The 21,766-nt window shown below is 39.7% G+C and overlaps 1 protein-coding gene across 1 annotated transcript in view; it reads left to right on the plus strand.

The window, feature by feature from the left end:
* rims2a (regulating synaptic membrane exocytosis 2a) overlaps nt 1-21,766 on the plus strand; it is a 171,015-nt gene that overhangs the window by 136,497 nt on the left and 12,752 nt on the right. The window contains exon 28 of the mRNA XM_034873471.1: nt 10,874-11,118. Within this exon, the coding sequence (XP_034729362.1) occupies nt 10,874-11,118 (245 nt within the window). The remainder of the gene's footprint in view (nt 1-10,873; nt 11,119-21,766) is intronic.

Consider the following 21,766-nt stretch of genomic DNA (forward strand, 5'->3'; position numbering starts at 1 on the left):
ATACAGTATTAGGGAACCACTAAGGTCTATATAAAAGAGACTTCAGATACAGTATTAGGGGACCACTAAGGTCTATATTAAAGCATCCAAGAAGCAGCATGTCATAGGACCTTTAACATTGTAGTTACACTTCATATCATATTGAAAAGAAATCTGGTTCGTAGACCGGAATTGGAAAGATCCTTCTAAATGCAATGATCCTGCATAGGCAGTATTATTAGCAATGACTTTTCTCTGTCTCAGTATCTGTATATGTAGCAGTTTAGAGATAAGGGGGATGTGAAGCAGAAGGAAGATGATAGTGTCAGTATGAGATAAACCTATGCATAATAGGAAGGAATATGGAATTGCTTCCTTAATTTACCCTATGATGAAAGACATGAAATGTGACAAACTATTATACGTGAGTACTGTAAGATCTTTGTCTTCACCCCGCTTCCAAATGAACACAATGTCCAAAATATCCCTTTAAACAGACAATGTCCTGGTTACTCACTTATCCACAGATGTCACTGTCAACAGATTATTTTCCAACTTTAGTCACAAACAGCACCAAATAGAACGGCATTCTAAGCAGAGGCAAAATTCTGGGCCCCTGTAGAAAGGCATTTACTATTCATTCTAGCATCTATTTGGACACTCCTCAAATGAGGGCCCTGGGTACTCAGTCCCCTTTCACCCTTCCCCACTCCGACGCCCCTGATTCCCTATTTAACACTGTTAATGCAGTGTGAATTTTCCTGGTCAAAAACTAATTTTTTTTTATGAATATTGCACAAATTCCCTGTCTCACAAAGTTAACGAAAGTGAAAAAAAGGATTTGTTTATCTGCCTGCTGATTCTCGTCCCCCTCTAGAATGTAATGGATTCTTCCTTGGCCCATGCTACACCCTTCTACCAGGTTTCATGAAATCGGCCAGTAGCTTTTCCATAATCCTGCTGACCTGCTATATAAAACCCCAAACAGTCAACCAGCGAAACTAACCCCCTTGGCAGAGGTAATTGACATTAACGTCTGTGGATTTAGCTGACTAGCCAGGATGCTGCCTCTCAAAAGACATGCTGCTGTTTTTGAAGGATTAACTTTGAAAAATGAAAATGAAACGATACACACAATACAGTACAACAGAGGTCAATCAAATTTCCATTCACCTCCATTGTCTTGGGGTGGAGAGAGAAACCCCAGAGATGGATGTCTCAAAAACCTCCAAATAAAACCAAAACTACATATCTGCATGGCCCTGTAACACTAGGTGTAGGAGAATGAAAGAGTCCCTCAAATGGGATGTGCCACTTTAACCACCTCAGCATAGTTTTGCTTTGGTTTCTACAGTGATCCTCTTGTTGCCAAGCGTCTGTCTAATATTGCTATGGTTACCTTTGCCATGTGTGCCATTCGAAAGACTTGACCTTTTAGCTCAGGGATTTGAAGTATTGAAGTATTTATATTTCACCATGAGCAAATTTGGTAATCCATCATGCACACATGACTGATCCATGTATGGCAATCTTCCCGTTATCACTATATCTAACACGGCACTTTCTTATCGTGGCCACAAGACAGTATTGTTTCCCTTTTGAAGAGTGGCGTAAAAAGTATGTCAAGAGCAAAATCATGTTTAAATTTGGAGTCTCATAGCAGGATAAAAGTTAGTTTAGCACAGCTAATAAGATGTTTTCACTGATCAAATCACATTGACAGCAGGATTCAAGTTAGTGCTTCTTGCACACATTAGTACTGCTCACTGTCTGCTTGGACTTGAGAGAAAACACTATACCCTCGTATGTGCCCATAGCAGAAATGTGCGCAGATCCACTGAAAGGTAAACGGGTTTAGCACCTAGATAATGTACTTTATTGATAGAAATAGATTGTTAGCTAACAAAAATCCTGAGACAGTGCTGTGTTGACTGTTGAGGCTGCGGTCCCGAGTTTCTTTACTGTTTCTCTGTGCGGCTCAGTAATGTTGTGTCAGTATGTCCTCTGTCTGTCCGTCTGTCTGCATCTGTCTGCAATGTCCACACACTATTCGTGTCCAAGAGTCTCGCTGTGCACCTGCAACTTGTTAACCCAAACCTCCCCCATTCCTCCAGCCACTCCTCCACATGCCATGCACATTTCTTTCTCTCTGTCTCAATCAAGTCACTTTCAGTTAAGTCTCTGGAAACTTTAATTGATGTCATTAAACTCCTGCCTGAGCAAATACACTCTGAAGACACATTTGAATTCATTTCAAACGTCTTCCTCCTTGACTGAAAGTGAGCTGGATGAGTCGTGCGTTTAGCATGCTGACGACCTTTTATCTGTGTGATCCACCCCAATTCTTTCATGACAGCTACAGTATAAATCTATGGTACTTTTTAAGCACACGTGAGTCATCGCGCATTCTCGCACATTACTTAAAAAATTCCATACTATTACTAAATCAGGTTTCATGTTCATGTGAGTCTTGTCCTCCGCTTTAGGCTTCAACACAGTATATTAAATAGCTCCAGATGAATCAAATGCTCAACAACAATCCTATTTCTAATCAAAGGTATTGACGCACAATGGTGTTTTAGGCCTTCAACGCACCTAACCTTAACGCTAACCCTAACCATTGCGGAATCCAAGTGCCTTCCAGGCAGCATTGGGCTTAAAACGCACCAAAAGCCTGTATTGACACAGCAATAATAGCTTACTAAATAATAAAGTCTGTGAGCAGTAGGGGAACAATTGGTTGCTAAGCTGCAGTTAATGTTAATACGAGTCATTTCCAGTTACCAAAAGTCTGGATATTACAATGATTTACACCATCCAATCAGAACTCAGGACCCATGTTATTAAGGCTTTGTGATTTGTTTTTGCGCGATGTGAATCACTTTGTGTCCGGAAATTATAGCATGCACTGTTTAGGTGGCACAGAGGGCCAGGATCTCTGCTGAAGATAGGATATAAATTGCAAATTTTGTTAATTTTATTTTATATTCAAAAATTTGCATATTAACGCTGACTGAAGCATATCAATGGTTGTGCTCAGCCATGGTTCACCCACACAGGGTTCTTTACCTATTATTAAAATGATAATTATAAATTATTAACAAAACAAAGAATTACAAACAACACACTGAGACATGGAACGCATCCCAGAGCCAGAGAGGAAAGCTGGGAGGGAGGGAGGGAGACAAAACAACACAAGCAGAAACAGACACACACAAACACACACGTAAACAGACACACACGAGACAAGGGACCAATCAGACGCGCAGGTTGAGGTCAAGGCTGTAGCCCAGATCTTAAAGGGCCAGCGATGCTGCGCCAAGTGGCCAGGGTCCTTCCCTGGGCTCCATGGGTGCAATTTTAGATGCAACATTGTTCCAGAACTGACCAACAGATAATATTCACTCTTATTATTATTAATATTAGATTGAACTCTGACAACTAAGTCCTTGCTTAAATTAAAGGAATGTTGGAAGGTTGAATACATGAATGTAGTTGTTCTCTTTAATGACACTTTGTGTTACATTTCGAGGAACTGGAGCTAAAACAATTTGACTAATTCATTTACCCACTAGAAAATGTAATCTATTTTAAATATTGATTAATCATAATACTAATCAATACGATAGTAAACTAAATGCCTTGGGGTGTAAAACTGTTGGTTGTCAACATAATTACATTATGCTCCGGGAAATCATGATGGACCATTTCATTGACAAAACAATGAATTGATCGATCAAGAAAATAACCTGCAAACAAATGCATGATGAAAACAACTGTTAGTTGCAGCCCTAAAGGAGGTTTTAAAGTGAGTCTAGCTTCAGCCATCTTTAGTTACACTTTTTTTCTCTGGCCAGTAATCTTGAAGCCTGCCACGTCATAAAAATTGTGGCACTGGGTATCGAAGCCACACATCTTAGTTCCATAAAGCAGAATAGGAAGAAAGGTAGATTTTTCTTCAACGTCATGAGCTTATCAGTGTCATATGTTCTGTATGCACTGGGATAAGAAAAGGGACTGTGCTGTTATGTAAGCTCTGCCAGTGACGACTCTCCCATCAGCCTGTACAGTGAACTTAAACAGCAAACAGACGTCTGAGCCTTACATGAAAGCCTTCAGTCGATACTGTAAATACTGAAGATAATCAATACTGTGTCCACAGGTCATTGGAGGGGTCAGGAAGTTGCTGTGTAATGTGATAAAAGCTTCTGCTCTGCTTATCTATGAAAGCAAAGAAGCAGTGTGATGCGGCAGAAGCATCGCTGCTAGCTACATTTTCTTATGACTCATCTCCTATGTATTGAGGTCAAAGTGTAAATATACATGTACACATTAAACGGGCCCGCTCACGTGGGCTTGGTGAACGAACAGGATGATTTTAGTCCACGAGTGCTTCCACTGCACCACACGCGGCTCTAAGCTGATGTTGTGTGCAGCGGTCTTCCATCAGCACTTTTAAATCCCATAACAGCTCCTCTGTGTCTATTTCATCCAATAGTGGGAGGGCATGGACTGGTGTTTTGAAGGTCAGCAGCTGATCATTACTTAGCATTTACTCCTGTTGGCCCACGCGTCCCATTCAACAACAGCTTGTCTTGTGAGATGGAGAGGCCTGTATGGCACAGCATCACATTTCAGTATGAGTTTAAGACTTTTATTAACCACTCCAGTCTCGGACAGAACATTTTGGAGTTGTGTTGACAGGCATGAATGCATGCTATTGCTCTGACCAGGGACACAGTTGCCATGGTAACCCAATTTTACTGCCTCATCTGATTGAAAAAGGCTAATAAGATCAGGGGCTAAGGTTGGGAGGACAGGATGCAACTTCCATGCTTTGCCATTTACACACAGCGTGATCCAGCCGTCAAAACAGAACATCATTTTCTTCGTGTTGGGTAAATGAAACGGCCTTTCAAGAGTTTAATTAAAACATACCTGAATGTGGCTTGGTAATGATATATTAAGTGTTCACCGCAATATTTCTCATTTACTAAACATTGTGACCCCTTTAAGTACATTACATCATTTAGCCCAGGTTTTTTTGACCTGATATCATCATGTTTTAATCTGAGATTAACCTAAATCTATTTACTCTTGATGTACTGTTTACTGATGAATTGTAATGGTCATTTCTTTGGTCTTTTGTATCTAGATGTGTATGTTATTGTTAACTTACATTAAGAGACAGAATGGTGTCAATACTTAAAAAAGACAAAGACATTGCCGGGTTTTGTTTTGCCTTGGGAACATCTTGGCCTAGATGAAAAAGCATGGTTAGCAATCTGCATGATGAGGAACACTGTGTTCTTTGGGCTGAGGTTGGGAATCAGAAATAACGAGAGAGTCCCAGTTTTCCAAGTAGGCACATTTACAGTGAGACCTGTTCAGAGGGTAGAGGTACAGTAATGGGACTGGGTGTTAAAGGAACAGTGAGTAGATGAGGCATTGATTCATTCAGATAATTAACAAAGCCATTTAGACCATCATGCCCAGTAAAACCAATACTTAAGTCTGCTTAACCCTTCTGTTGTCTTCCCGTCAAAATTGAAAATCAACACTTTTGTTGATGCTTTTTATCAATGTTTTTCAGATTTTCTTACGTTTTTGTCGCTTTTTTCAACTCTTTTGACATTTTAACTTTGGTTTTACAGTTATTTTTCAAATTTATGGTCAATAAATCTCATTTATGGGAAATTATACCTAATGTTGGAGTTAGAAAAGCAGCAATTAGGAATTATTTGGACTAAAATTAAAGGAATGGATGTTGATGGATAATCACACACTGGAACATGTCAACTTTTACTCAAAACTATTTCAAAACCACTTCAGTTTGTCTTTCCAAATGCTATAAAACTGAATAAGACACCCTAAAATTAATGAAAGGAGAGATTTGTACTTGCCAAAGAGCGTTGGAATCAAATCATGTTATTTTGGGTAATTAAAAAGAACATTAATATAGGAAAACGGGTCAATGTGACCCAAGGACAACATGAGGGTTAAGCCAATTTAAATAATGTGTCTGTTTAGATCATGAACTGCAAAAGAAAAAGATGTACGACACATCTTCTTTTCCTTACACTGTACAAAAGTGAAGCCAATACAATATGGGCGCCACCATCTTGTAAATATGGAGCCAGAGTCTGCGCAGTAGTGATCGAGCGGTGGATTGCGAGTCAATCACAGCTGTCAACCATTTCAGATGTTTCACTCCACTGTAGAATCAGTGTGATGAGGGCTTTCTAAAATGACAGAAACCATCTTTTTTAAAGACAGCATAGCATGCATTGACAGATTGGAAAGGGAGGACATAAAGCAAAGGGCCACAGGTCAAACCCCGGCCGCTGCAAAGGACTCAGCACAGTCTACTTGGCGAGCTAGAGGTCATCCTAGGAAAACTGTATTTGACATGTTTGTGGATTTTTTTTCCTATCTGCAAACGTGGAGGGGGCGGGATATATCACTTATACTGCAGCAAGCCACTAGGTGGCGATCCAGATGTTTTGATTCCCTTACATAGTCTATGCATCAGTCCATGGTATACATCAGGTGTAAGTCCATTACGGCCAAATGTTGAGGATGTTGAGGAATATCAAAAGAATGTTTCAATTTAGATTAGTAGGACATCTTTCTCCATATGGAAATTAAATAAACCTACACACCCCCTTGCAAACTTATGCAAATCTTGTAAAATTTGTTTGTCCATTTATATCAGTAAATGCATTTATGCGTCCAGTTAGACCAGCATATTATCCATTTAAATGAAGAACATGTTGTAGTAATAAACATTTCAAATTGTATTGTTGGCCTTCTTTTTTAAGGATTAAGGATTGTGCTACAGTACTGTAGATATAGACATGTTGACTAGTAAGTACAGTGCTTGCATTTAGACTTGAAAAATGATTTGACTTGGAAATTAAATTTTTTGAATGAATTTCTAATTGAAATCTCTTCAAATATCAATTCTCTTTAAAGCCACAAATACTAACCAATAGCTGTAAACTATTAAATTAATCAACCAACTTTTTTTTGATAATCAGTTAATCAGTTTGATTAATTTTTTAATGAAAAATACTCAACATTCTCTGATTGCAGCTTCTTAATTGTCATTATTTTCTAGTTTATTTTCTCCTCGGAATATCTTTGAGTTATGGAGAAAAAAAACAAGACATTGGAGGACATCTTTTTGGGGCTCTGGAAACACTGATCAACATATTTCCCCTTTTTGTGGCATTTAATAGACCAAACAACTAAGCCACTAATGAAGAAATTAAAAGAAAGATTAATCAACATTGAAAATAATATTAAATTGCAGCCCTAGTGCTGATCCATTTCAACCTCAGCAGGCAATCGTTTGTAGAGGCAACAATGGCCCCTGTCCCCAAAACCGTGCCACTGTGCTTATGTTGGATGTACCGGAAGAGGTAGCATTGTGTCGAGTCGCCCAGATGAAATGCAGCCTCACTGTGATGATGGTGAAAGAGCATAGTTTAGAATGTCACCTGTACCACATCAGCCCGCGGGGCCGTTAGGAGTCGAGACGCTTGAAGTCTGCTTCAAAGCTTCTTGGCTGCATTAGCTGATCAAAGGCACTAATCCCCCAATAAGCATTCAATATTTATGTGTGAAAGTACAGGGTGATCCTTAACAGAACCCAATGACATTCAAACTGGCATAAACATAAGGCTTCCCACTGCAGGCTGAAGTACGAGGTGGGTGCATTCTTATGAAGCACATCTGACTTATTTCCCCTGCAGCTGGCAAACCAAAAGAAGACGTACAGTGGCTTGCATGAGTTTACACACCCATGCTAAAGTTGATTAAAAAGAGGAATAAAAAAACATCTTTTGGAAATTGATCTTAATTCAAAAAACTGAGGAAAATCCAGCCTTTTAAGGACACCAATTGTCTTTTTGAATGAATAATGTATTGTGAATAAATAAATGTTCTTCCTACACAAGGGGCATACGTATACACCCCCCTATGTTAAATTCCCATAGAGGCAGGCACATTTTTATTATTAAAGGCCAGTTATTTCATGGATCCAGGATCCTATGCATCCTGATAAAGTTCCCTTGAATAAAATAACCCCCCCCCCCACATCATCACATAACCTTCACCATACCTAGACATTGGCATGGTGTTATTTCAGTTGTCTTAGTAGCTGATTTGATTCGCATTGCGAGTTGATGTTATGGAACGTTCCCCATGCCTATCTCTATGTATGTATTTATTCCTCTTTTTAATCAACTTTAGCATGGGGGAGTTGATTATGCGTGCCACTGTATAAACAGTCCATACTTCTTTAGGAGAGGAGTTTTTGCACAGTGCTCACTGCCAACAGTGAGAAGATCAATATGAGCAATCATTTGTGAGTGCTTCTACAATCATGAGAGATTAAGTGGCAAATATTTTTTATTATCTAACTCTTGAAAACAAAAATGCTCGCTTTCTCTGGCAGCATTAAGTAGAACCACAGACTAAGGATGTGCTAGATCTGGATGTGCAGAGTGCTCCAGCTCCAGCTATGGGTTAACATTTAAATGAAAAGCATCGCTCACCTTCAATGTCCCGCTAATGCAATGTTGCCATGTGCACTTGAAATCCTATTACAATGTAATGACGTAGTCCGGATTATATACTGAACATTTTCTTGATTCTAACACAATGGAGTCGAGCACTAATGTCTAATATATAAGTGAGCGGAATAGAAAGCCGCCTAATTAAAGTAATTGATGAAGGCAATCGTCTAACTGCATTGATTCTTATCCTATTTTAGTCTGTGTGTCTCTCCGTGAGCTGTCTTTATAAGACAGTAACATGGTGGAGGTCAGACACTTTAATTAATGAATAGTAGCCCGAGGGCGCTACACGTAACTTGTCTTATTAAGAATGTAGAGCCTCTGATACAGAATGTAATTCGTCTCTTAAAGATCATTTTACTGGCAGAGCTTAAATAAGACCCTAATTTGGACCCCGGCCTATTTCCCAAAAGAAAGAAATTGCTAAATAGCACAAACTTGCACGACCTAGTATCTCTAAGTTGTATGGAAATGGTTTATGTGTGTAAGATTCTTTGGCAATGTGTACGGCCTAGTTTTGCTTTCTGCCATTTTTTAAGATTTTGGTCGAGTGGACATAACTATTTGCTGTGTGTTGGCGGTAACTTGGCTTTATATGAAGTCTAGTGGTGGGTTTGTTCAGGGTGTCCCGTGCAGCTTCAGGGCTCCTACAAACTCCCTGCATGGCGTGACTGGTCAGCTGCGTGGCGTGTCTTTTTTCATTTCAGCTCCCATGGTAACAGGTTAGAGCTTGCACACTACCTGCGTGACACGCACGTTTCTGGCACAGCTCAAGCTGAAAACACATGCATGCTACAAATAGGACCGACGGCCATTTTTCATGCGACACGCAAGCGTGTTGGAAGCGTTTCCAGGCCAAAAAGAATACAAAAATATGTCATTTTGACATGTATACATGTAATAAATGGCATTTTGATGTTTGAAAGTCTCTAGGTTTTGACACAAATGCAGATTTTCAAATATGACACCTGTCAGAACAGAACAAAATATCAAAATATGTGCAAACAGATGCACAAACACAAAAATACTGACAAAATAAAGTAGAAGAACATGCTTCTATTGATTTTGTCTATGGGATACATGCATGTGTACAGACAGCAGTAGCGCCGCGTTAGACACGTTTCTGGTGCGCAAAGACAAAGACACACACAGCCGCCACGCAACTTACACGCAACACTAACGCCACGCAGGCAGTGTGCAGATTGGAGGGTTTTCTCTTTTTGTTGCTTTGGTAAAACACAACGCAAGGCGATTCTCACAAGGCAAAATTATAAAATAAAAAATGTGTAAAACTTGAGTACAGTAGAGTATGTCATCAGAGTCAGAATACTTTATTGATCCCCTCAGGGAAATGATTGGGTCTTAGTTGCTCACTGTCAAATTCAAAGTAAAATAAGAGTAAGAAAAGAGCACGTCAGTGCAGTGTATAACGTAACATAGCATACAGTAAGAAATAAGTTGAAGTAATTTAGATCAGATCACAGGTAAGATCAGGTCAAAAAGATTGTTTCAAATTTGATTGTAGTGCAGTGTTATATGGAGCCCCAGCGGTGACATTGAATAAAAAAAATAAAAAATAAAAATAAATAAATAAATTAAAAAAAAAAATGTACTGGACACAAACACTTTTGCATGATCTTGACTTTATTTTTCCAGGGTTTCGAGTTTCATTTGCGTGATCTTGATTTTGACATGGTGAAAAAAAAATAACTGGGACAAACATATATGTGAGATCTTGACTTTGTTTTGCGAGATCTCACGTTTTATTTCCTTTTTTTCGTCTCCATGACTACTCCGGGGTGTCGACATACAGCATAAATAAGTACAGTGTGACTAATAAGTAGCTGCAGTGAATAAATAATACATTTTGCACATGTAGCTGACAAATTATTAGCTAACAGTTGATCTTTCACTGCATGAACAATATTTACGACATACAATACACCCACTTCACTTCAACTCAGCTATACTGTAAGTCATGAACTCCTGTACCTGAACTCTGTCCTTCTCTCCTTTCCACCCCACGCCTTCTCATCTCCTGTCCCTCTCACCTGTCCTCTCTTCTTTCCTCTTCTATCCCCTCCTCCTGTTTTCTCTTCCATCATCTCTCCTTTCACATCCTCTCCCCCACTGGCCTTGTCTCTCCTCTCCTCTCCTCTCCTCTCCTCTCCTCTCCTCTCCTCTCCTCTCCTCTCCTCTCCTCTCCTCTCCTCTCCTCTCCTCTCCTCTCCTTTCCTCTCCTCTCCTCTCCTCTCCCCTGTCCTGTCTTCTCTGTCCTTGCCTGCCCCCCTCTCAATGGTGGTGGCTGACAGTGACTTTGCATCCAAAATGAAAAACAGGCAGGTGGGCTCGTCGGGCGGGGTCAACATGACCAAGAGCACAAGCGTCAGCGGCGACATGTGTAACCTGGAGAAGACGGACGGCAGCCAGTCGGACACGGCCGTCGGCACGGTAGGCACCGACGAGAAGAAGAGGCGCTCCAGCATTGGTGCCAAAATGCAGGCCATGGTTGGCATGTCGCGCAAGAGCCGGAGCACCTCTCAGCTCAGCCAAACAGGTAGGACATCCAGCTGCACAGCCAGCGTGTGATTGTCTATCTGGGCGTCCGTCCTGTGGCCCCTTGTTCTGTCTGCGTGCGTCTCTCTGTTGTTTCCTGTTCTGGATGTTGAGTTCTAAAACCGCTGCTCTCTCTTCTCCAATTCTTCCTCTTTCCCACTTTTTTGAATTTTATCTTAAAGGGCTTTAGACTCTGCGGTCATTCTGGAGATGTACACAACGTCATGTCTTTCCTCTTACGCTATTTTTCTCTTTCTTTCTTCTAGGTATACCTCACCTGGAGATTCCTCCGACTGTCTCACTACCTCCCTTTTTTTCTTTCCCCCTTATTACACCACTGCAGTTGTGTTTTCGTGCATGATGCTGACTATTTAATGCGCCTTTTTTTGGCTGGTTTTGGTTGTTTTATTTCGGTACACCTGATGACCTCTTATTTATTTTTGACCTTATATTGTCACGCACTCTTGACTGTGATTACCTGTGTGATTACCACTACCTCAAACGCGGGCCAAATGCAGTTGTTTGTGTTTGTTTCTATGCGTGCATGTGAGAATGTGTGCACATGCGAGATGTAGACAACAAGGGGTGTGTTGTGTTGGTGTTTTCAAACCTATTTTCCTTTAGCAAAATGTAACAATGTATTTTTTCTGTCAGTGGAAGATGGAATTTGCAGCACATGGGGTTATTACTTTTCTTCACGCCTCAGTGTAATAGTTTTTTTCTAAGTTACCTATTTAAAAAAAAACAAAAACATTCAATTCAAAATTCAATTTAAGAGGCATTGGGCTGTATTAGCTGGTGTCACAAGGTGTTAGCACGCCGTGCGGTAATGTCTCGGCCGACAGATTGGGGTCTGGTCTATTCGTGAGGAGGTCATTGCGACAGCGCATCTCGAAGCATTGAGGGCCGTTTCATCTTGTCCATTTAACCTTAAAGTGGTGAAAAAACCCTTCAACCCATTAGCACTCTCCGTCCAAATCTGGCTAGATAGCATGGCAGAGGTATGGAGAGATGAATCTATGGTGATGTAAGATCTGCAAAAGAGTGAAGGGAGGCACTCTCTATGGGTTAATCATTTCACGTCAATATGTCAATTAGCAGTTCTTTGTAGCATTTTGGTATGCTTATTAGGGCTGGGCATTACCACTGATTTCCCTAATCAATTTGATTTACAAGTTCCCAGATTGATTTCCAATTAAGTTTGAGAGTTCAAGTTCATTTTTAAAAATGGCCATGCCAGGTTTGCCCTCTCAAAGATGAACAGTTGCCCATCTTTTGAGCATTATTTAACCACATTTTATATGATACAGGCAGAAATCAATTCTGGATTTTATGAATTGATACTGGATCATTTAAATGAAAATCATGTGAATCGAAAAAATCCATTTTTTAAACCCAGCCCTACTGGTTTACTTAGATATGGCTGCTGGAAGAAAGGAGTAACTGTTTGATGCTTCCTGATCAGTGACTGCATTGTTAATCAGTTATCCAAGTCTTGCATTGTTGACAATTATTGAGGGTTATGTTGCATTATAGGATGAGTCTCCTGGCGCCTACTTTTGGGAACAGGCAAACCTAACTGACATTTGTTCCGATTTTTATTTTAAGATTCCACAGAGCACACTGCGCAAACTGAGCAGAATGATTCTCCTAGAGCTATTAATATTTCACTCAATGCTTCTAAGGGCATCAGATGGAGTTTTGTGAGAGCGTGCAGACGTCTGCCTCCTCATATTTGAGATCTGTATTTGGTTCTGCACTAGCGCAAACACTGCCAAGCTGCCTTTTGCCCTACTTTTGTTGTGTGTTATATCCTGGGAGGCTCATCGCCGGCTTGAAGGGTGCATTCAAAGGATGTTCGATTTTTACTGCTCGACACTTTGTGTGCTCTGCCAAGTGCTGGTGGGGGATGGGCAGATCAGACAGGCAGCACGTCGCTGTCTTTGACAAACACAGGTCAGTCAGATGGAATGATGTGCTCCCAGGTGGCTGGCCTTGAGTAGTGTGTGTGTGTGTGTGTGTGTGTGCACAGTTTCCCGCTCCAGATTGTAACTGCTGGTTTTTGTCCTCTCAGTCCTCGGTGGAAGGCACAAGATTTTTCAGTAAATGTCTCACTGCAGTATGTCTGAATAATGTTGTGTCGAGTGTGTCACAACTGCTTCATTTTCTAACTGCCATGAAGACTAACTGTGCGCACACTGTACGTCTACGCCTGGGATCAAATAATCGATTCTCTGATTAAAATTGATCTTTGTCAGTGTGATCTGAGATCTCTTTGAAAGTGATCTTCTAATATATGCCAGCTGCAGACAGGAAAGGGGGGAGAGAGAGAGAGAGAGAGTGTGAAGACATGCAATAAAGTGCAGCAGGTCAGTCCCAGGGCGCCCCGTTGGTGTAATGTAAACATTAACCCCGTGCTTTATAAAACATATTTGAGGGATGTATCATTCTTGCACAATTTGAAACATGAGTTCTCTTTAAGGGTGCAGTACAGAGCAAACAATTGACAAGAGAGAGTAATGTAGATGCTACATGTGCATTAGCTTAGCATGTCACCCGACAGGTAATAGCCATTAGTGAAAATCTAGCAGTGAACCTCAAAACGTTACCACAACATGTTTCTTGGATGCAGAATGGAGACTCTGAGACTGATTCATTATTAAAGTCATGTGACTCAGATTAATCCAACACACAAAAGAGCATGCTGTTACACACCTGTGATAAAGAACTTTACTGCATGTTGAAGAAATGGCGACTGTTTTCTAAGAAGTAATAAAAGGATTAACAGCGTGTTTGCAACATTGGCTTTGACACTGTGTTTGACTTGAACACAATTTAGAAAAAAACATTTCAGAAATAATATCAAACCTATGCATGAGTTCGTTTAGGGGCTTTATTGATGGTCGTCATGAGCAAGCTGAAACATCCATTTGATTTATTATGGCCAATTGTCCCAGCCACCAGTCAGCAGTCCTCTGCTCCCTGGGACATTATGTTTTTAGCTCAATAGAGAGGCGTCTTAATATGCCCAAGCAAAACTGCTGCTGCTTCAAAGCCTGACTCAGCTGAAACCACGGTAACAATCAAGTCTGGCAGGCTCAGTGGAAATCCATCTTCATGCATTCATCGGTGCATTTCTTTGTGTATTTTCCTTTTGATAGGCATCTGATAAATAGGCCTGCCTTTCTGTCGATTAGTTCCAATGCATTTGCTATCTGTGATACACATTCTCAGTGTGTGGGATTGTGTGTGTGCTTGTGGTGGGGGGGGGGGTATGCTGATGAAGCATTTCACAGTAGATTGACCTGCTGCTCACTTTTTTTAGCTCAGTTTTACTGTGAATTTATATCGGCTGCATTCACCTACCCAATCATACATTATTCTGATTGAATTATTCATCTTAGGGCTGTCAAAATGAATGTGTTAATATCGCATTAACGCAAATGTGTTTAATGCGCGGGAGCATGTCTTAGAGATGTAATACATCCTCGAACAGGAGTGGATCACTAGCAGGAACAAAGCTCCTTGAGCAGAAATGCAGAAATAGCCGGGTCTTTTAAATGGCAAGAGTTTCAAAGCCCTTCCAGATGGTTCTCTGCACAAGACTAAAGTTATTTACGTGTACTGTCGACGTGAACTGAGTTACCACCGAAGTACATCGAGTCTCAAATACGACTAAAAAAAGTAATTATTTAAGTCATTCTAATTATTTAGAAGAAATTTTAAAAAAGTGAAATTAATTTGCAATTAATCGCAAGTGAACTAGGACAATAAATTAATTAATTGTCACGGTTTAAATATTTTTAAAAACCCACAGACAGACGTGAATGGTGATGAAAAAAAATTGATTTATGAGAAAAATGTAAATTATCAAATTTAAAGATTCAAGGTTTTTGCGCGACAGCTATGATAATGTACTATGTAATATATAAAATCATTATTATAATATAATATATATCTTTAAAGAAAAAAATACCCTACTTGTGGCGTGCATGGGGTGTTCTTCTATTTTTCCATTAAGAAGTACAGGATGGATATGGAATAGGAGGGCTATCTCTGGATTACAATATTTTTTGATATATTCTTTTCTACCACACATCTAGTAGCTTTCTACCTGATTATCCATTTCAGTAGCTTTTGCCCATAATGGCCTCTGTTTAAAGAGTCCTGATGGCGTCCCAGAGACAAAATAGAAAGCACTTCTTTAATACTCAGCACCAGCCTCTGACTATTAGGGCTAGGAAATTAGGCTTCTACAAGTAAAAACAGGCCAGGGTGCTGCAGTGGTAGCGTTAGCGGTGAATTAGAAATAGAAAAAGGTGGAATCAGTGGGGAGGATTCTGATTCATACACGGTATGATATGTCATTAGCATCTAGCTTTCTGTTCCCATGGGTACAGCCTTGACGGGATTCTTCTTACGTCCTACTTTTCTCTTCCTGACCCTGAAAGAAGCTCACTTTTCGGGCCAGATGTGTCACTCTCACAGCTGAAAAAAAGAGTCTGTAGACAGGGAAACAAATAGGACATTTCACTTACTTGGTTGTTTAAATAGTTTTTTAATAGAGTCTCAATGATGCCATTGCATTGGCTCTAAGAATAACTTGTAAGCTACCTCGTTTTACTACTTTTGCCTCTAAGAAAAGACCAAGTGGGATGAGATTTGATGAAACACTAGTACCTGACATCTCAATCCCACTGCTAGGGAACTGTTGGTGAAGGATAGATGTATGTAGTGCGACCGGTTCACTGTGTTCGTTGATGAACGTATAACTTTAAAGTAAAGCTAGAGTTAAGTTTTTCTCAAAGAATGAGTCTGTATGCCTAAATATCATGTAAACAAGCTTAGTAATAGTGTTAAATATGATTAGGGTATAATTTACATTATTAAAAAAAAAAAAAAAATGCATTTGACCTAACTGCATATGCTCAAGACAGCTAAATGTATACAGAAGAGAGAACAATGCATTGACTCTCCCTTCTTTCCTCCCTCCTCTCTCACCTACACCACACACTGATAAAGTTTCGGACCTCCAAAGTCCTCCGAAGCCCTATTTTATGCGTGGTAAAATTGCTGAACTTTGAGCTTTGAGCCAAGGTGATCTATCTTCGTAGAGTTGGGTGCCTATATCAGCAGCTCTTCTCCGCTAGCTGAGGCTGCTAATTAATCTCCTCGGGGAGCCGAGACGACACGCTGCTCCCAGGATGACGCATGAAAGCAGCACAGGTGCACTCGAGGCTCCGAGACACCAGCGCTCCTCCTTCCACCTCGCTCATTCTCTCATTCCCATGCTAACTGGCACTTGTATCTCGCCGGCTCTTGTAGTATCTTTGCTATAACACATTTTATAATCAGGCAACAGTGTCAAGCGGCTTCCTTATCAAACACATCATCCAGCATTGTTGCTCAGACACCACACTCTACAGTATCTCCTTCTTTCTGTCGCTCCCTCTATCCACTTTTCTCTCTCCATCTCTTTAAAACACTTCTGTAGGTGATGCATGGTGTGAATACCCTTTGGAAGCGCAGCTTTTCTACATTTCAACTTCAGCCCCTGCAATCACAGCTGTGATGATCAATCAAATAGTTTTCAACTTGTTGAATTAATCGCCTACTAAGACTATTTTGATGATTGATCAATAGGTTTGAGTCATTCATCCAATGAAAAAAGTTAAACGTCTAGTCTATGGTTTCTTTACTCCTCTCTTTGAGTTGTCGATAAAACAAGACTTTTGAGGACGTCGTCTTGGGGTTCGGAAAACACTGATTGGCATTTCTCACCCTTTTATAGACCAATGATCTGATCGATCCATGAAAGAAAGAAGAAGAGTTTGGGGTGGATGAATATTTAATGGTGCTCTAAGCGATGTCGGGTGATTGCATTTCTTGTTGTCTTCTTTCATGCTTCCGCGCACTAACGCCCAAAACCAGTGTGTTCTGGTGAGAAGGAGAAGTTTGCTGGATGTGACCACAAATGTTGTAGCCTAAAGAGCATGTGACATCGCTTGGAGCACCTTTAAAAGAGGTAGTTTTGTACTCAAAAAATATGAACCACAATCCACTCCCCAAAAGAGGTAAAAAATACCCGTTCAGGAAGCTCATCCTTCTAACCTGTTAATATACTGAATGCTTCCCAATAACACCCCTAGAGAGGAGCGTACCATCTTATCAGGGGGAAATAATGTACTCCACTACGTTTGTAAATTAGATACTTTTCAGATTGCAGTTTTTCATGCCCTTTCTGTATAATGAACACTATACTACATCTCAAAGATATCCCCAAATATGTATTATGGTTTGAGAAAAGTATCCTACTTCTTAAGCTAAAGAAACCATTTAAAAGCCTCTTATATCAGCTGGACAATGCATCGACACCAAGCTGAAAACAGGGCTATTTTTATGTCACCATGAAATCTATATCTTCTCAGAGATACCTGGGTCTCACAGACAAAGGAGTATGTAGTAACATCTGTAAGATCATCATACAAATGTATGATGATCTTACAAATGTTAATGCCTTGCTGTAGATAAAACTACCCAACAGTGTAAAAAAGAGTTGAAATGAGCACAGTAACTGTAAAATGCAAAATACAGATTAATGCGGTAGTAATATTAATCCAGATAAAAACATCATACTATGCAACAAAAACCCTGACAAGGAAAATGCTACTTATGGTGGAGTAGTATTACAGTGTGGTACTAGTAAAGAATCTGAATATTTCTTCATGTCTAAAATATTTTACTGTCAGGCTTCATATTTGCGGACAGCCACTAAAAAAAAAGAGAATGCCTATATATATATATATATATATATATATATATATGACCCAAAGTATTGTTTTGACATTGCTCTCTTACAGTACTTTGCTGCAGATTGGTATTATTATTTTTTAAATTCTTTATACAAAATGGTTATATCAGAACAAAATCACTGATAACTTCATGTTTATTGATGAGCTGTGTTGAATATCAGAGTTGGTTGACTAATTGTTTTGAGACTAAAAGGAGCACATGCTGTCTCTCTGAGCAGACAGTGTGCTTCGCATCATCCAAGAAATGAATCAACGTCCTTGTTTTGAACATGTTTTCTACATTGTGGTAATATGTAGGAGCGTGATTTTTATGTCATCCAAGAGAAACATAAGCTCTGTTGATGTTAACCCTGGGTATAAATGTACAGTAACCTGGAAAGTCGTGGAAATGAAGTGGACATATGAGTGGAGGTACAGTACAAATCTCTGATCTGATCTTTAACCATGTGACAAAAGTGAAATTGTCATACTGTTGCTTTTGAGAGGATTGAAAGGGAAGTGCAACGGATTTACTCTTGAGCAGCTAAAAGCACACATCCTCTTTGCAATGTTTTCATTTTGTAGCACTTTGGGTAAAATCCATGATGTTGTTTTCTGACAGATTAGGGCTGGGCGATATGGAAAAATCTGAATGGACAAAAACCTTGACCAAATACCTTAATGTCAATACAGCGAAAATATTGTGTTGTTGGTGCTTTTACAAAATATCTTCAAAAGTAGATTTGTGATAACAAATCTCAAGGTGTTTTTAACATTGTGAATAGTGTCTGATGTTGCAGTATCGGCACCAATTTGGGGTTCAGTGTCTTGCCCAAGGACCCCTTGACATGGGACCTGGGCAGGGCCTTGGATGGACCCCCCACCTTCAGATTGGTAGACCCGCTCTACCTCCTGAGCCACAGCTGCCCCGATGCCTTAGTGGGTAAAGGCAAATTATAGATAAGCTAAAACGTCTGATAAAATCAGAAAATGACATCCCTTACTGTAATGAAGCTTTAAAAAACAGGAAAAGACAACACTATACCACAATATAACAATATCCCCAATTTAAGATGATAGCTTGTCTCATATATCAATGTAATATCGTTATATTGTCCAGCCCTATGACAGATATTAGATTTAACACATCAAGTGTATAATTTTACTGCCGTATTTCACAGCCTGCAGTTAGAGACTAATACTAAAACAATAATCACTTAGGTGGAATGTCCCTTTTTTGAGAATATTATGCACAAGCTCTGCTTAAAATCTGTTGATTCATCTTGTAAACGCTGCCATACTCCACCAGCTGCTCTGTGTTTTTGCTTGCAGTGAGCCTCATGCTCCACATCCATATGTCTCCGTTTCCTGAGTCCGAGGCCTGGACACATTTGTATAGTCGCGTCCCACATTTCCGTGTGTAGTACATTCTTGCCTCCCATCTGAACTGGACTAAAAACGAACTTCCACCCTTCATTTTTAGATTTTGAACAGCGTCTAAAAATACAACTTCCTCTTGTGATTGTTTTGTCTTTAAGCGCTGACAGCACCACTCCGTAGCTGTCAGTCGAAGAGGAAGCCTGAGTAGAAAAATACTGTGGTCAGTGTAGTCATGGAGCGTGAGCGTGATGTGTCTGCTCTTCATAAAAATGATTAAAACATGTTCATTTCCTCTTTCAGTTTGAGAAGTCAACATGCCACGGTGACATGATTGTGTTGCAATTGTTTGTTTTTTGACACTTAAGAGAGGTTTTCACATATCACGCTAGTTTGTTGTGACTATAAAACAGAAAAATCAGCTGGGATGAGGTCCTGATTTTTCATACACACATACAAGTCTCAGCAGTATTTAGATCTCCTTTCTCTCTCTTGTTATCCCTCCATCTGTTGCACTTTCAGTGTTTGCAATACTAAGCGGAGGGAGGCCGCCAGAGCACAGTCTGTTACTGCTACACCTGCATTTCACTTTTCCTAGATGCTCTCTCACCTTACACCTTCCACCGAAGGTGTGAATCTTTTTCAGTAAAGGTGTGAAGTGAATAGCGGCACACAATGCGTGTTTAGTGCATACATGCCTGGTGGGAAGTCTCTTAGTATATATGAAACATGAGTTATATCGTCAACGAGGATTCTAATTTCTCTACAAACTAAAATAGTCTGATAACCGGACCATATGCTCCTTTCTTTGCACCAAACTGTATACAGACACATTTAGCAACTAGCTAGTGAAGACAGTATATAATGTAGACACATGTTCTTGGTTCAGTTTGTGTGTTGATTAGTCAATCAGCAGTAATACCGAGGAACTACTAGCCCAATTTTTATGCAACTAGCTGGAAGGGTCTGGTAAGGGCCGAGGAAGAATCCATTCAATTTTGTGGGAAATCTGAATCACGGGGTCGATACACAAATTATTTTTCACAGGTATTAGTAACCAGCGGCTCGGTGGGACTTTTCCCTGCAACATGTCCTCCAAACCAGTGGCTCTCAAATTTCTATCAATAAGAAATCAAAATATCTTTTTTTATTTAAGTACTCCCTGACCAGCACAAAACATTTTGGTGGCAACAAAATACGTAGCTATATAAAGAGGCACAATACAGCGCTGCATCAGTGTCTGGTTTACAGTGATATTGTAACGTTAAAAAAATAATATTTGGAATGTATCACTAAATGCATTCATAGTGTATTGTTATTTTATGAATTATGCAAAAATGATATAGTTTAATAAACATTTTAAATAAACAAGATCTAACGTACCAAAGTACCCCTAGCGGTACTCGTACTCCCATTTCAGAAGCACTGCTCCAAACCTTACAACATTAGAGCTTTTTTATTCCTACCCTCTAATATGACCCACAATAGCGTTTCATAAAATAACGCTCCTAGGAATAAGGCAGGAAATACAACCCACAGGAGCATTGTCCGTCCTCAGTTCTACACCAAAGAATGTACTGCTACAGTCGTGGTTTTAACCCTCTTGTTGTCCTCGGGTCAAATTTGACCCCCTTTACAATGTCTATATCAGAAATATTGCATTCTTTTTAACCAAATTACCACAAAAAAAAGATGGATTCCATTCAACGCTCTTCGCAGATGCAATTAATCACTTTCATTCAATTCTGCGGGAAAACTTAAATGGTTTCAAATCAGCATTCTGACCAACCTCATCCACTCATCATACGTTCATCTGATCCTAACTATTAGTCAAAATATTTAATTATTTCTGCTTTATTAACTCAAATAGGAGGTATAATTCTATACAAATGAGGGTTATTGACAATGGATTCCAAAAAGTAGTGTAAAACTAGTGGTACTAAGGTGGTGGTAGTAAAATAAAAAAAGAAACAATAAGATGAAAATGTCAAATGTCGAAAAAAGGGTAAAAAAACACACAAGGACAACACAAGGGTTAAACACTATGTTACCATTTTAAAACAGTCGCAGTTTGTTCCAATTTAGGCAAAAAAGCTACGTGAGTTTTGAAAAAGATTGTGGATTTGGTTGAACCCATCTGTAATGTTCCTTAACTTACAGTTATGTATGTGATGCAACATATAAAAAATAAGCAATTTACTTGTATTTAGAATTTTTTTTTCAGTACAGTTTTAAAGCGTGAGTGCTTTATTGGTATTATGTCATGCTAGCTTGTTGGGAAGCAAACCAAATAAATTATTTTTGGAAATAAAGAAGACCTTGGTACAGGTCTGCCTGAGTGCCCTTCTAAATTATGTGATATTATTCTCTGGAGTTGGTGGAGACCAAAACCGAGCTAAAAAAAGAAGAAGTGAATCTTAGACTTCTTCAGGTGGACACAAACATGACTCCAAATGAATGCTTAGTTTAGATAGTAAACTG

This window comes from Etheostoma cragini, chromosome 6 (genome assembly GCF_013103735.1).
Source record: "Etheostoma cragini isolate CJK2018 chromosome 6, CSU_Ecrag_1.0, whole genome shotgun sequence".
Lineage (NCBI taxonomy): Eukaryota > Metazoa > Chordata > Actinopteri > Perciformes > Percidae > Etheostoma > Etheostoma cragini.